A 16,878-nucleotide genomic window follows, 5' to 3' on the forward strand; every position below is an offset into this window, starting at 1 on the left:
TGGACCAAATACCTCACCATCACTGCACCCAAAGTGAAGGAAAGGGGTTAAATTTGGAAAGAGATTTCTTAAACAGGCTTCATTTCCAGCCCATTTGTATGAGAGATAAGCAGCTGAAGACTGCAGCACATAAAATCCCTATGAATAAGTATAGACAGTCCCCTACTTACGAACAGGTTATGTTCCAAGAGGCTGTTCCTAAGTCCGTTTTGTTCGTAAGTCCAACCAAGTAAAAAGTAAAAAAAAGAGGAGGAAGCAGGAGACAGGGCAGTGGTATGGGCAGAGGAGCCCTATATTTTGCTGCCAATGCGTCACCAGGTAAGGCAGGAGAGGCAACAGTGGCTCCCTGGACTAAGGGACAAGCCGGTGGGGCCAAGCGTGCTCCGTTGGTAGGCAAGGCAGGAGACCTCTCCACCCTCTCCCCGTCCTCTGCCACCGCCCCCTCTCTGCCTCACCCAGTGATGGAGCGCACCACGTAAACTAACCCTTTCTGGGAATTCCAACTCCAATGCAAACCTCCAGGGCAAGTGGAAGGCGGGAGAAGGCAGAAAAGGGTTAGTTTGCGGCACGCTACAAAGTGTGATGGAATGGTTTGATGAAGGCCGCGCTCGGGGAGATAAGCATTTCCTTAGCCCCCAACAGGAGCGTGGGAAGGTTAAGAAGATGAGACTGGCAATGAGACTGGTGTGAATTCCTTAGGGTGGTGCCAGACTCATCTTCTTAACCTTCCCACGCTCCTGTTGGGGGCTAAGGAAATGCTTATCTCCCTGAGCGCGGCCTTCATCAAACCATTCCATCACACAAACTAACCTTTTCCCACCTTCTGCCAACTTCCAGACCAACTTCCGGTTTTGACTTCCGGGTCCATCTTGTCTGTAAGGTGAAAGTTCACAACCCAAAAGTTCGTAAGTAGGAGACTGCCTGTACACTCACCAACAAGCACAGACCATTACCTTATTCCTAAGTTCTGAGGTTCTCTTTTAGCTATGAACTTTACCTCTTCCATTGCATAGACAAGAAGCGTGGCACAATATATCATATAATGCATTTCCATTTCTTGCTGTGCATTAAATTGCACATTTTTAAATTCTGATTTTGCTTAATGTACATAGCTGCATATGAATTTTCGTTGCAAAACAACCTTATAAAACATTTCAAAACACATTTATTTATGTACAAATCAAATGTATAGGCTACCCAACTCATAAAAAATCAAGCTGTATCTAAGTTAAAAGAAACATTTTTTACCTTGTTTGAGAGCTGGTTTGAAAAAGTCAGTAATACATTTGTTTCTATAATAAAAAAAGAAACATAATAAAATCTCAGCAATGTTTGGAAAGGACATTTTGAAACATAACATTGTATCCTTTCCCAACCAGATCTTTCTAGATGTACTGGAATCACATTTCCCATAATGTCCAGCCAGCCTTCATAAATTGGGGGAGGCCAACTCACTGCCAGGAGGTCAACCTTCCACAACTCAAGTTGAATTATAAGAATGAAGCAATCTTCAGCATGTCAAGCATTAACAAATAAGACTGCTATCAACAGATTGATTCTGTTAAGTAGAGGGGAAACAATACTAAAGAGACAGAGATGTAAAGTTATCTATACAACAGACTACTGACATTACAGCTTCTGTTCAAGTAACATGGACTCTTGCCACCCATGTCAGAGAATGATCACCCCCAGTTAGGTATGGGAACATTCACTGTACTATATCCTTAAATCTGACTCCCAAATTCTAGTAGTCCTCTGCTATATCCAAACTTTCAATTTTTGCAGGTATATTTACAGCTGAAAAGCAGTTTATGAGTAAGAATTGGAGTGCAAGAATAAAAATTAGATCTTTGCTCGGAACAGCCTACCACACTGATGTTTCTCTTTCTATACTTCACTATTCACCTTTGGTTCATTTGTCTGAAGGTGTATTATTTGGCTTTGCTTCTAAAAGTAGGGACGATCAAGCACACCTAATGTAGAATTCTTTACCCCAGCAGAGCTCTGGAGGAAGGAATGTCAAAGCAATAAATGAAAGCAACTTATCCCACCAATCTGGAGGTTGAGTCATGGCAACTGGACTTCTTTTCTTGTGGTTTCATACATTTTGCTGCTTATCCAAGCAGCCTCTTCAGTCCAGAAAGTTGGTTGGGGGGACCCCATCAATGTCTTCCAGGGTGGCTGCCTTTCTCACTAACATGAGGGGCTTGTTGAAGGAACAACAGGAGATGAGATCAGTAGAGTCTTTGGGATGTGGATGTCTTGCTCCTAATCCCTCACTCATTCCCAAGTGGGTCGTGAAGTGCTGCCTCCCTGGTGAACTTGTGAAGTGGTCTTAATCTTCCTGGAGACTGATGAAAGAGCAGCATGAAAAATGGGAGACAAGTTGTGTCTGAGGCCTCCACCTCTATTTAGGGAAGGATTTTCCACTTTGGCATAAATGGATTCCTTCACTCCTCTCTCAATTGTCCCTTCAACAAGCCCATCATGTTGGACAAGCAGCGAAACGTATCAAACCACAAGAAAAGAAGTCCAGTTGCCATGACTCAACCTCCAGATAATTCCACTTGGATGACTGAGAATTTTCATCAACCTATCCCACCAATGGGGACATAATTATTTAATTGCTTCTTTATTTCTTACAGTATGCAAGTTGTTTTTTCTAAGGCACTTGGTTTGGGAAACACTGGTTTAAACTTTTTAAAAATAAGAACACATAAGTAAATAAATAGTTCTGAGTATAATTTATCTAACAATATTTATAGGCTGTCCCAATCCATATGGACTTCAGATATGTCTTCTGCTGCATATATTTCACATTTTTATCCTTGATTCACTGCTTCTACAATGTGATTCAGAGCTATGGCTCTTCGTTGTTTATCTTTTTATGCACACTTTATTATTCAGAACTAGCGTGTCAATTGGAAAGACTGTACTGATCACTTGCATTCCATTATACCATGATATCTTTACTAATAATGTTAGAATAAATCCTTCAGGTAGAGATAGAAACAAACCCTTTGCACAAAAAGGCAAAGCTCCATTGACATAAGACAGAACAAGGGGGGGAATGACAAAATACAACCTCAATCAGTGGAGCAAAGATAGCAAGTTACAAAGCATTTGGATTATTGTGATTAGAGTCTGCACTGGAAAAAGCATCAGCATAAATTTGCCGAAAGACTAAATGCTTTGTGTTTACCTTTGCATTGTAAAATACCTCTAATTCTGAATATGTAAGATAGTTATTGTTACACGATGGCTGGGTTCACACATTACATTAAGCCATAATGTGGGTTTTGTTTTTGTTTTTTTTACTTATGATATAACACAAAATTGAACTCTGGCCACTTGATAAACTATGTTGTTTTGGTCAAAGGAGTCACCAGGGGTCACACATACACAAACTATTAAGGCTCACCCACATTATATCGACCTGTCCCACCCAGTCAAGCAGAGAGGGTATGCTGAAGACCCCGTTGACGAAAGAATGTCGACTGGCAGGGCCCAGAAGGAGACCCTTCTCTGCCGTGGCCCTGCCCTTTCCCCAGAGGTGAAGCAGGCCCCTACTCTCTTGACCTTCTGGAAATCAGTCAAGACTTGGCTCTGCCAACTTGCATGGGGTATGAAAAGGGGCAACCAACCGTGGGGGTGGCTAGCACCTTGAAGATGCTCCCGTATGTTAATATCTTTTCAATCACCAGCACCTTGGAAGATATTATTATTTATGTGTACATTTGGTTTTATTGTATTTTTACACTGCTCTCAGATTCTGAACTGAATTTGAAAAACCACATAGCAGCAGCAGCAGTTATAAGATTCTTTGCTTTTGGACTGTTTTTAGGACTGGATATGCCACTTACACCACACGTATTTCTAGTTCTAAAGTCTATATTGAAAATGCTATGTTGGTAATATGAATCTATTGCCAACAAACAAAACTTGAGTCAGAGCTTCTATCAAATCCTTAGATATATTTATTATTTATTTATTAATTTTGTATGCCGCCCATCTCCCTCAGAGGGTGACTCTGGGTGGCTCACAGTTAGAGTAAAACCCGAAAACAATTTAAAAAATAAACAACCGCATTAATTAGTTAAAAAGTCAGACTATATAAAAAAAGAACCTATACATAAAAAGACTTTATACCAGTTGTAAGAATAGCAGTTGTACAAATTGAAATTAGAAGGAACCGAAGTGTGGTAATAACACTTTTTCATGTACTTTTTCTAATGGACATTAAATTGGGCAAAATTCCTATGTCTCACACATTGAACGGTTGTACAATAAAACAGTCATATTATATGAGAGTCCATTCTTACAACTGAATAAAGATTTCAGGGATACATCACATTTTAATAACTTATCACAATACTTCATTGTTTTGTTGCTAACCTATTGTAGCAAAAATTTTGAAGACTAACAAATTGACATAAACTTTATTTAATTACAGCCCACCTCACCAGATGGCTTAACTGCTACCCTAATTACAAAAATATTACAAAAAGATAACCTATCTAATTGCCAGTAATAGTTCAATTAAGGATAACACTACGCCAGACTAGCTGGTTTCCTGGCTACTTGACCACTGAGGGACCAACACACACACAGTCTCACAAAAAAGTTTGTGTACTATGCTTAAAATAATGAAAGGCAAAACTTCACCTGGCAGCACAGTGAGAGTCTATGGTATAATGGTTAAGTGTACAAGACTAAGATATGAGGAATAAATCACATTCCTTTAAAAAAAAAATATTGGATGTTGCTTTAACATTTCCTGGCATTCTCCATATGTGTTGATCCCTCAGCTGTTGTGTATTCACATCCAAAGGTTGGTTTCAAACGTTGCATTAAGCCAAATCTGAATAAACCATATTATGGCTTAGCTCACCTACACAATAATTCTCTGAGAATAAGAAACAAAATATCTTTCAGCCCTCTCCTTATTGTTACATCTCCCTCAAATATAGAGTGGTGCCAATGAAATACTGTAGGACTTTCCATGTCCACAGTGCCAAAATTCTACCAGCAAAGTTATAACCAAAGCTGCATAGCTATATCCAACCAGAGGTTCTACCTCCCATTAATATACTTTTTATCATAACAGAATTCAGAATCACAGTGGTAGGATTTAGTCTGTTCTGGACAGAACCTGAAAAGAAAAAAAAAGACCTCTCTAACTAGGGTGACTCTCCTCATTGATCATGTCAACTATTTTTGTGCATCTCTCTATACTCTTATTTCAGTGTCTACCAGGTGCTACTTTCCCAGACACTCCTGTCTATACCTGAGTCAATTCTAGAGCACTGCAAAATATTAAGCATGCCTTTCAGAATATCATCCAATATTTGGCAATTTTCAGATTAGCTACACAATGTGAAAGGAATTCTTTTTCTCCGAGACCTAGAAAAGATTTCATACAGTCTCAGAGAAAATCAGAAAGAAAACACCCTACTCTTGCAGGTGGGAGAGTAGCATCTTCTTCCAGAGTCCTTTTATTTTTTCTGTGCTACATAGTGAGAAATGGAACTTATTTTTAACTATTCAGTACAAAAGACTTTAGAACTCTGCCTAGAAGTGAACATGGGCTTCCTCCTCTATAGTCACTCTGCTGTCCTTCCATATCATGATTGGTAGTATGTGCATACCTCTGGAACCACATACTAGCAGTTACCACTAGCCCTGCCTACTTTGGGTTATCAGCTATTTCTAGTATTCAACTTTCAGTGTACCCATTTATTCCCCCAGAAGTGGCTTCTCCACAGGTAAGGCCAACTGCAAAAGCAAACAGCAAGGTCAACAGCCATTCCTTGCAAGCACCATACCAAATGGAGGAAGCCCAGCAAGAGCTTCTCCCTCACCCCCGCAACTCCACATCCTTTAAAGATCAGAATGTACTCTGCCGTGTAACACCACGAAAGATATTAAATGCAATGCACTTCTTACACGACGTTTTCTTTATAGGGAAGCCTATATATCACGCAAGGACCAGCTTAGAGGAACTCGTTCCCCTACACGCACACGCCGAAAAGCACATCCCCTTTCCCAAGCGTGGCATCAACATCATCCCATCAAATTTTTGAAACGCAGCTGACCCTTACGCTCACAGGTTCGTCATAGGATATGTAACGGGAGCGGTCACTCTCACGTACCTGGTATCCGCGGCCCCGCGGCCCCGCTGGCTGGGAGAACTCGCAGGAGAGCTAAGCCGCGTGTGGCAGCCGCTGTCGCCGCCCCTGCAGTTCTGGGTCATGGCTCCAAATACCGGCGCCCGCTTCGGGACTGACAGAAATGAGAATTTCCGGTCGTTCGGTTCTCCATTGCACAACACCGCGGGCGGGAGGGGGCAGAGGGGCGTGGTGCTCTTGAGGCAGCACCAGGATTGGTCGAGTTCAGGGAAGGGCGCTGGGGTCCACGCGCCGACCTCGAGGAACAGAACCCCACAGAAAGCCGAGCGCTCTTTGGATTGGTCGCCGCTCCGAGCCAACTTCGAACTCTCGCCGTAACTACGTGGTTCACGCTTGGCTTTCGCGGAGCGTTTCTGTGGAGCGGGAGAGGGAAAAGGTTGAAATTGGAGACTTGACGGTTTCCGGTCGCAGCGCTTCTGATAGGCTGGCAGAAGGGCGCTCGCTGTCGGCCAAGCTCCTCGGATCCACACTGGATAAGGAAGACACGCACGTGCGTGCGCATGCTCTCAACGTTGAGAGAGGGGGAAAGGGGTCAGCACTGTGGAGCACTGAATTGTAGGTTGGCTAAGTCTCCCATCCCACATAGCAAGGATCAGTGGCAGAACATTGCAACCCCCCATTAGTCATAAGTTATGTTAACTGTCTATTCATTTCCAAGCCAAACTCAAGCTCTGGTTATGGGACTGGCTCATCTAATGTATGATCTGCACTCATATTTCTTAAATATTCCTATTCTCACAGGGTATATGTACGCCTATTTTATTTTGTCAATTTGCCTAGAATATATTAACATGAGAAAGTCACTTGTAGTTTTACTTCTGTTTAAAAGTAATATTTTGTTTTTCTTGGCTTAACCACTAGAGAGTGGTATCGCTATGCACAGATGATAATGCCTGGAAAGCAGTAAGACTTACCCCCTCTAGTATTGCCAAAATAGTAGTTCTAACTGATTGTAATGGATAACTACTATATAAATATTCTTCTGTTAGTAAATCATTTTAGTTGCTCTCAAATGTTAAACTCAATCTACAATAAAATGTTTATTTTAAAAAATGCAACATACCTAACTTGCACTGATAAGTAATTTTAAAATCAAGCTCAATTTGACAGTCTAGTAATATACTTAAAAAACCTTCATAAATACAAATCCTTCAGATGACTCTTAAGATGAGTGGCTGAAACCTAAGAAGTCTGTCTGTCTGTCTCTCTCTCTCTCTCTCTTGTGCCTTCGCATAAGTGTTGACTCCTGGCAACCGCCTGGACAAGTCCTTGCAATTTTCTTGGCAAGATTTCAGAAGTGGTTTGCCATTGCCTTCTTCCTAGGGCTGAGAGAGAGTGACTGGCCCAAGGTCACCCAGCTACCTTCGTGCCTAAGGTGGAACTAGAACTCTCAGACTCCTGGTTTCTAGCCTGGTGGCCTAACCACTACACCAAACCTGCTCTTGGGTATGATAAATGTTTGAGAGAAAGTGCCACAGCTATGTAAGCCTTATTCTGTGCCTTCTTTTTATAGTTTGGGTGGACAGCCTATAGCCCTTCAGGTCCCTTCAGGTCCATAAATTCTTTTATGACTCCCAAAATTGTCTCCACTTAGTGCTGAAAATTAGCAGTGGGATCTCTTATAGGAAAACCTTAATGTAATGCATAAGCAGGCTTGACATCTGTTTCTGTTAATCTGCGTGTCGACACTTAATTTAAAATTTGCAGGACCGATATCAAAGAACGAGAGCACAAAGGGAGGCACCAGGATGTTAATAAGTCTTGAAAAAAGCTTATTAAGATATCACCCCTGAATACTTACAGCAGTGTTGTCCAAACTTGGCCACTTTAAGATGAGTGGACTTCAACTCCCAGAATTCCCCAGCCAGCATGAAGCATTCCCCAGACAGCATGAAGTCCACTCATCTTAAAGGATACGATCCCAAAACAGCCGGTGAGCCCTAACAGCGGGTTCTTGTTCTGGAACTCAACTCACAAGGAAGCTGGGAAAAAGGGGTAAATCTTATAACCCCTCACCCCTTGGAATTCTCATCTCTTGTTCTGGGATAATTAGGGGAAATTAATGTTTGTATTTACATTCATTGGAGAGAAAAAGATTACAAGAGAGTAAGCAAGCACACAATGGGGAATACACATTGAAAGGAATGTCTTGGTGTGTCAGGTTCAGCCCAAGAACAACAGTGAGGCAGTCCAGAATCAGTTCAGCTCCTTTATTAGCTTACACCTAATAGACAGAATCTCGCCAGACTAATTCTAATCCCCAACAACAGCAATGATGCCCTTAGGGAGGGGCCAGTCTCCTTCTCTTGACTTTCCCACACTCCGGCTGGGGGCTGAGGAGGTGCTTTCCCTGGAACCTCTCTTCCCCTTCCTGGCAACCTTGAAGCTCCATTCCAGAATCCTCCCTGCTCATGTCTTCCATCACATGGAAGGGGCTTAGGGGGCTGGTGGCTATGAGCCGGGAGCCACTTCAAATAGCACAAGAAAGTCTTTAGGGTGAAACTGAATACAGGTAGTCTGTGCTTAACAACCATTTGTTTAACGATGGTTCAGAAAGGGTGCTTTATGGCCCATAAAGTACTTCCAGCTGTCATAAAACGTCGCACTGCGCCCCCCCCAGTCACATGGCCGCATTTCGGGCACTTGCCAAACGCCCTGTGATCATGCAACCACCATTTGCAATTTTCTCTGCCGGCTTCCCCATTGAAAGCCAGCAGGGAAGGTTGCAAGCGGAGGGGACATGGCGGTGTGCAAGCCCCACCAAGGATTTCTCCTCCATTTGCAGAGGGGAGGGGAAACCCCTTGGCTGTGCAAAGGAATGGATCTCAAATCTTCAGGATTTGAGCTCCGTTCCTTCACACTGCTGAAATCTCTCAATGGTGGGCAGGCACAGAGCTCAAATCCTGAAGATTTGAACTTCATTCCTGCCCACCGCTGAGAGGGGAGGGGAAACGTTGAGAGATTTCAGTGCTGAGGTTTCAGCAGTGTGAAGGAACAGAGCTCAATCCTGAAGATTTCCTTTCTCCTCCCCTCTCAGAGCAGTGGGCAGGAACGGAGCTCTAATCCTGATGATCTGAGCTCCATTCCTCCAGCCCCAGAAAGGATTTCCTCTGTCCACAGGGGGGAGGGCAAACCCTTCGGCGGGTTTTAGGAACATTTGAGAGTGAAAGGGCTGCCTGTCCGGAGGATTTCAGCTCCATGTGGAGCTCCATGTGGAGCTGAAATCCTTCAGCAGACAGCTCTTTTGTTCCATCCGCTTAACAACCTGGAAGATTGCTTAAGACTGCAACCAGGAGTACCCGGATTGCAGTTGTTGAGCGAAGCAGTCACATGGGCATTCTTGCTTATTGACCGCTTTGCTCAACGACCAAGATTACGGTCCCAATTGTGGTCGTTACGTGAGGACTACCTGTAGGGCCTTTGCCAGTTTCAGATAGTAGTGCAAGTCTGCCAAAGGTGCTAATTAACCTGCGGCTAGCACTTGTTAGAGAAATGCTGCACTGCAAAGAAAAGCAGTTCAGGAAGAGATAGCTTGTTTAAGCAATCTCTCCCCTCTGCAAAGGGGGAAATTCTGCAAAGGGGGAAAGAGAAAAAACAAAAATACAAATTAGGCAGTCAGGCACAGGACAACATAATAATAATAAAAAAGAAAAACTAGCAAACTCCTGAACCTTCTTCTCTGACTTCATTAAATGCTATAAGAATCAGGAAGAAAGGAGAAAGTTTGAGTATTTCTGAATGTTGATTTCCTATGGACTGCTTCTGTGTGCACATTACAGATATTAATAATGAGTCAAGGAGGATCTATTCAGATTCTCATGTATGTAGCACAACTTTCAAAATGGTGGTGGCTGGAGACTTGAGTGACATACAAAGGAAATAGCTGAAGTAGAGAAATGTGACTGATTTCCTCATGAAAATACTGAAGAATGAATGAAGTAATACTAATCAAATACAATTCCCAGTTTGCCAAATAAATTGCTGGAGGTATAGTAAAATCAAATATAAGGATATGTGTAACCTTCAACAAGAAGCCACTGCCAGAGCAATGGCTATGAGTTAGACGATGGCAACTGGCAACTGAATGTGAATGGATCTACTCCAGTCATATTGTTGTGTTGTCTACTGAACTATGTTGAGGAGAAGGAAAGGGAAAGTTAGTGAAACAAGTTAAACCTGGAAAAGGAATTAGTATGATAAAATTAGCATAAAAATAAAAGAGTGGAGAACTCTGGAATATATATTGTCTAGAGCCTGAGTAATTGGCAAGAAAACTGGCAGCTTCCACCATGTTCCATCAGGAGAGCAGGGAATGGTGCTGCAGCTTAAGGAGCTGGATGGACCCAGCAATGGGACCTCTGGAGTTCCTGGGGTCTGCCAGTCCTGTGCCCAAAGATAATCTGCAGGAGCCACCACCAAGGAGTTTCCTCACCAAGTAAGGAAGAGAAGAAGAGTAGCAGAGATAACAGTGTGGAGTTAGAGTAGTTGTATCAGCTGAACTTTAAGGTGGAGAAAGGTGAAAGAAGAAGAGGAAGAGAAAAAGAAAAGAAGGACGGTAGCTGTGTAGAAGAGAAGAAAGCTACAAAGAGGGCAGAAGGTACAAGGTAAAGCAAGGTGGAAGAATTAAAATCACAAAAAGTGGTCAGGACATCAGGTGGCCAGGTAGTTATAAATTGGGTCAGTTATGAAGGAGGGGAAATTGTCTTACCCTAGCCTTGCCTTACCCTAGGTGGACTGTGTGCAGTTGTGAATTGGTGGATGGGATGATAAAAGATCAAGTGGGAACTATGAAAAAGAGTTTGCAAAAGAATATCAGGGGCTTTGCATCTTTCTCAAATCAAAAGTAATTCTTTTCTGACCAGAATTCTCAGAGTGTTAATTTCTTGGCTATCCCACCACAGAAAACAAGATTCTTCCAGAATTTCTTTGCCAAGTTTTATTGAAAAAGAATAGAAGTCTCAGCAACAGGATTTTTTTGTTTCTTTCTAGAATTTAATTTGTCTCCCAGGTTCCAAAGGTGGAGATTTTCTCACTCTCTTACTCATGGCTTTGTGTGAACTTGCAGCTGTTCTCTTCACTGATCATGGATGGAGGAATGTCCAGCCTGTTAAACTGTGGATGCCTTTATGGTTCTAAACATACCGTTACACTGAGTCTCTTTAGCAAGATTGATTGAGAAGGAAAGTATGGGGTACAAGAATTCCAGCAACTGTACTGCTTCCCATCTACAATCAGTGTATCTCAAAGTACATTAAGGTGGAAACTTCTTTCTTGTTAATTTCCTTTCTGTGAATTGGAGAAGTGGTGAGACTTTTCAGTGATAATGAAGGAGCTTGCAGCTGGCTATTGTGATAACCATCTCCTGAATCTTTATCTGTCTGAGAACCCACCATTACAAAAAGTCTGAGAACTAAGGATGAGGACTTGCTGTTTAAACAATCAGTTCATGATGTTGAAGATTATGTGGTCAGGAGCTGGGAACTGCCTAACTTCCGCTGATCATTTGATGCTGATGTGAGCATACTTTATCTCCTCCAGTTGCAGGGCACTTCCCTCAATTGCCATTTTGGGTTAAGCCGCAAGAGAGTCTGGACATGTGGCCTTAACAGTGGCATCTTCCTGCATAATGCCTGATCAGAACTCTCTGAAAAAACTTGGTGAATATTATGTGGGTTCCTTATAAACAGGGATTTATTGCTCTTTTGCAAGAGCAGTACACCTGCTTTAAAAAACAGGCCTAGCAATGTCTTGAAAGAATGCTAGTCCTTGGATGTGTACGTGTGCACACATAAGTCTCTTGCTTGGTTTTTAGAGATGAATGTGCTGTGAATAACTTTTGATCCCCTTTCCTTATTTCGCCTTATGTATCTGCCCAGGTAATGCCCAAGTCATGCTTTGCAAAACATAATTCAGACATTATTTGGCTTATGTGTTCAGGTATACAGTACATAAAATAATCTCTTTTTTAAAATACTGTTTAAACACGTGGTCTTTTGAAGGAGCACTGGACTTGTATTTTAAAAAGGCTAATGCTCTGTCACTATTCTTGTGCTGCACAGAACTGGGAAAGACAGCTGGGCTCTGATGGTTCTGTCCCAAAAAGTATGTTACAAGTTTTCTGCTGCTTCTGCTGACAATGAATTTGGATTGCTATTGTTTTTAATATTTTTATTATGCTGGGCTGGGGTCAGTGCAATTTTGCCTACTCTAACAACATTTTGCATATCCTATGAGCTATTTCTGGATGCTGCTGGCTGCGATCTCTCACTACTGGTACTGCCATTCCCTTGTAGCACTTACCAATTGTTTCCTCACATTGGGGGTAGGAGGAACAGGGAGCAGGGAAGGGAGGTCTCTCTATGAGCCACATGAACTTCCTCCCACTTCAGCCCACATCCCTCTGCCATGTGAGCAACCAGTCAGCAAGGCTACTTTTAGGAAATGGGTATTATGTTCTTCCAAAACAGCACTAGCCACATATAAACAGGTATCTTCTACTTTCCTGCCATTTAGGCAACTTGAAAATTGGATAAGGTCTCTGCCCATACTCACCCAACCCAGCTTCACCACATATTAAGGAAAGCATTGGTGGTGGTTCTTGCTAGCTAGTGACATTGTAACAAGGAAAACACACAGCTAGGAGAATCTACCAACTGCTGCTCTTAAATTATCTCACATTAAAGATGTAAGGACAGCATGGTTCACAAGCCTTGTTACTGGAGCAGAATTGGGCTTGGCTATTGGGGCACTACAAATTATTCCACCATAATTTTTTCTGCCACTTTAAGCCTGTTAATGTGGCTATGAGAAAGAGCCCATAACTAATACAAATCAAGAAGCTGAGAACAGCGACTGGGCCAATACACTGTGCTAAGTCATCGTTTGTGGAGTAAGTCACAAAGGCTGGATTCACACAATACAGCCCAAATTAAACAAACTGCATTATGACTTAATATGTACATGACCTTAACCACAGCATTCTAAACAGCTGACCAAAGCCAAAACCCCGGTGACAGCAGTTTGGAGCAGTTCAAGTGTCTGAACGGTTTACAAAAGCAGCATCACAGATTAAGCCCATTACAGAAATCAAAACACGTTAGAATGTAATGAAATCCAACCTGGTTAGAATCAGTTAGTTAGCACACTGGCAATGCTGGAAAGTAGGAAGAAAATGCAGGCACCAATGAAAATGGAGATGGGGTAGGCCGTAGCAAGGCAAAGAACCAGCAGAAATCCTGAGCTTTCCCACAGAGTACAGAAATTAGGATTCAGCCCAATTTGATTGAGGCATAGAGCTTGACTGTGAGTCACTCAGACCAGAAAGGAAAAAGGGGGGTTGGGGGGAAGGTATCCCTTTTGATAGTAAGTCTGGTTCCACTACTGGACAATTCATTTATGAAATGGTCCAAAATGTCTCAAAATTATGAGCAATCTTTTCAGTTCTTAAGAATTTTTCATCATCTGAATGTTAAGCAAAGAAGGAATGGAGATGGGGGTAGGAAAGAGGGACAGGAAAAGAAGTCTCTGTTCAGAAAATCAGTAGGAGTGAAAAGAATATATGCAGCAATATTAAATAGCAGATCATCTTGACAGAGTATTACAACCGCCAAATTTCACGTTGCATCTTGCTTCTGCTTGTAAAGATTCCAGCTTCATAAAGCTGATAGTAAACAAGATCAATCATTTCTTCTTCCTGTGCTGTAAAGGCTCTTTTATGTTGCAATCATCTCATTTTCATTTCTGTTTTAAAGGCTGGATTGCATTTGGAAAAAAAATGAACTAAAAATGCTCTCATAAAAGGACTATATATCCAGTGACATAGTACTGTCCAATAGTGTTGTTATCATTCTTTAGGGGAGAGGAGGGGGAATTAAAAACCAAAATGCCAGACTATCACGCTCCATGTAAGACACTTTTTGTAAAGCTTTGCTTTTATCATTTTCCCATAACATGATGATTTGCAGAACATTGTTTGTAATTATTATAATTACAATTACCTGTAATGTGTTATTCAGTCTTTTGAGGGTTCCTCTGCCTGCAACATAATGATTTTTTTAATAGTTGAGTATGATCTTTTCTTCTTAAAAAGTATTACTTTGCTGTTTTCTGCTGAGGGGCCTCCTTAGGAACTGGAATATAAGGATCTTGGTCTAGGAACCAAAGGCCACCTTCCACAAAATTCAACTATTTTCCACTGCTTTCTTCCTCCTACCCTCAATAATGAAAAGCAGCTGCTGGAAATTGCAGTCTAGAGAGGAGGAAAGAAGTACAGTAGTATTTTGGTACTATTTTTCTCCTTACCAACCTAGATGGAAAAATAGTCTGAAAAAAAATTGGGGAGAAGTGGCATGATTCTCTCCTATGGAAGGAAAAGATGCTGGGAGAGAATTGAAAGAGGAAAATAGCCTGAGGGGACAAGTTCACCATGACCTCATCACTTGTTCTTTCTCTGATTCAGAATGTATGTTACTTCTCATAAGAAAACAAATCCATGACTTGGGGGTCCTCCTGGACTCACAGGTACTGCTGGATGGACAGGTGGAAGGAAGGTGGTACTCATCTTTGGTGGTGGTACACTAGTTGCAGTCTTATCTGGTACATGAGGACTTTACAACCTCTTCACCACAAATGTAGACCACTGCAATGTGTTTTATACTGGGCTGCCTTTGAAGACCACCTGGAAGTTACAATTGGTGCAGTGATGGCCCAGTTATTGGCAGATATTAACCACCAAGAGCATCTTATCCTGTGCTCAAGGTCCTGCACTGATTCAATGAGCTTCTGAATACAATTCAGTGCTGTTTTTCACCTATAAAAACCTGTAAGGCTTCATATCAAGGTACATGGAGGACTGCTTCCTCCAACCAGAAGCAACCCATTCACTATGTGCCTACAGAAAAACTCCTAGTAATCTCACATTTTAGGAAGGCATGGAATCAGTGCTTTTATGCTACTATGTAAGTATTACAGAGCAGTCTCTCTGTAGAAATTAGATTAGCCCCCACCTTGATGGCCTTCTGGAAAGCAGATGATTGAATTATTCCACAAGGCCGTTGGGATTTAATCATAATTTTACTGTTACTGAAAGTTGGTTATGTACTATTATAGGGCTGTTGTATTACAATATATTAATTTATTATGACAGTAGGGTTAGGATGTTGTCATTATTACTGAGATGTTTTACTTTTTCCAGCATGGACATTTTAATGTTTATATTATTGTGGATGTTTTGTTTATATTGTTTATTGTACACATACAATGGACATTTTAACTGTGTAAGCCACTATGACTTGTTATGAAATTGACAAAAACCTGATAAATCTATTAATATAAATACTAATACTTGATTAATAGTTTCAAGTTTAGGATTCTCTTTCCAGTCAGAATCTTTACAATTTAAGGTTCTTCTTAGCTGACATAATAATTAACTTTTACCAAGCTCTTTAAGACAGATAAAGTCTCCCTCAAGTCCAGCTTGCCTCCTAGCAAGTACATAGTCTTTCCCATGTTTTTGTGAGAGAAAATACAGATGTGGTTTGTCATTACTTTCTTCTACACTTTTTTCAACTCCCTGGTCTAGTTTACATCCCAGGGATTTTCTGGTTTTATTAAGTCTTTTCAAGGTCCAGCTCTTCTTAGTTTTCTCAATATTAGTGAAGGTTGTCTAAGTGCTGCTACCTGCTGTGACATCAAGCCTTCTTTCAACTATTATTTCTGAAGAGGACCCTGAGTACCTACACACAGCACTGAAGAACCTGTGAAGATCTGGAAAGGAGGATGATTGTTCATAAGGGTCTTTTACCCCTCCAAAAATCAATTAGGTTGAAGATCCCTTAGGAGCAGTAGTACCTCACTGCAGGATCTCTGTAGATAAAATATAGCACAGAACTGCCATATTCAAGCATATGAATGCTGCTAAATGAAAGACTTGCAATGAGAAGGCTACAAATTCCAATTCTAAGACAACATGCAATACATTAGAAGTATTAATCAAATCTTAAACTTCATTTATATTTTTTTCAGAATACCAGGAATTATCTTTGAAGAGTGATTTTAACAATCATACATGTTAAAAAAGGTAAATAGAATTATGATTGTTTCATAAGTTGAAAAAATGATAATATGAAAGTATAGTAATATACTACTGTTTTTAAGAGAAAATCTGTGCAGGAAACTGCAGTATCAGAGTGAATGCTGGAAAACCCCTGTTCTTCCCCTTTATTCCCAGACAGAACAAACTTGTTATGCGGAAGCACTCTACCACTTGAACCAAGGCTTAGCTTTTTGATCAGCTTCCTCTCTGGGAGAGGTCAGAAAAATCTTCTTGTACTAAAAGTAAAGCAAGTAATTTTGGTAGTCATTAGTCCCTCAGATAGATGCTAATGTCAACATTATCTAGTCTAAAAAGGAACTGCAGAGTAAGTTTACACTTCACACTATGCCCTGGTTTGCTTAGCCATGGTTAATTGAATCACATCTCATTATAATACAATTAGTTATGTTCACAATACACAAGCCTTCAGCATAGCCTCTAATCATTAAAACTGAATTCACAGAACACATTAAACCCAAATCAAACAAAGTACATTACAGCTTTACACAAAATTACACTCTGCGTAGGTAAACATGGGCAATAACATCCAATTATGGCTATCTGGGAAAGATTTTGAGGTTCATATAGGCATCCATT

At 41.2% G+C, this 16,878-nt stretch overlaps 1 protein-coding gene across 4 annotated transcripts in view; it reads right to left on the minus strand.

Moving 5' to 3' along the window:
- The window catches only part of SLF2 (SMC5/6 complex localization factor 2), a 57,279-nt gene that overhangs the window by 36,711 nt on the left and 3,690 nt on the right, over positions 1 to 16,878 (minus strand). For 3 of the 4 annotated variants that reach the window (XM_088131756.1, XM_088131757.1, XM_088131754.1), the window contains exons 2-3: positions 6,153 to 6,541; positions 1,249 to 1,292 (exon numbers count right to left, since the gene is read on the minus strand). In XM_088131756.1, the coding sequence (XP_087987882.1) occupies positions 1,249 to 1,292; positions 6,153 to 6,253 (145 nt within the window). In that variant the 5' untranslated portion in view covers positions 6,254 to 6,541. Of the gene's footprint in view, positions 1 to 1,248; positions 1,293 to 6,152; positions 6,571 to 16,878 lie in introns of those variants that run through there. The other variant, XM_088131755.1, reaches the window with a different exon arrangement.

The sequence above is a fragment of the Python bivittatus genome, unplaced genomic scaffold (assembly GCF_059951505.1).
Source record: "Python bivittatus isolate LINGU-HERP-01145 unplaced genomic scaffold, Pbiv_v1 ctg000980_np1212, whole genome shotgun sequence".
NCBI classification, from domain to species: Eukaryota; Metazoa; Chordata; class Lepidosauria; order Squamata; family Pythonidae; genus Python; species Python bivittatus.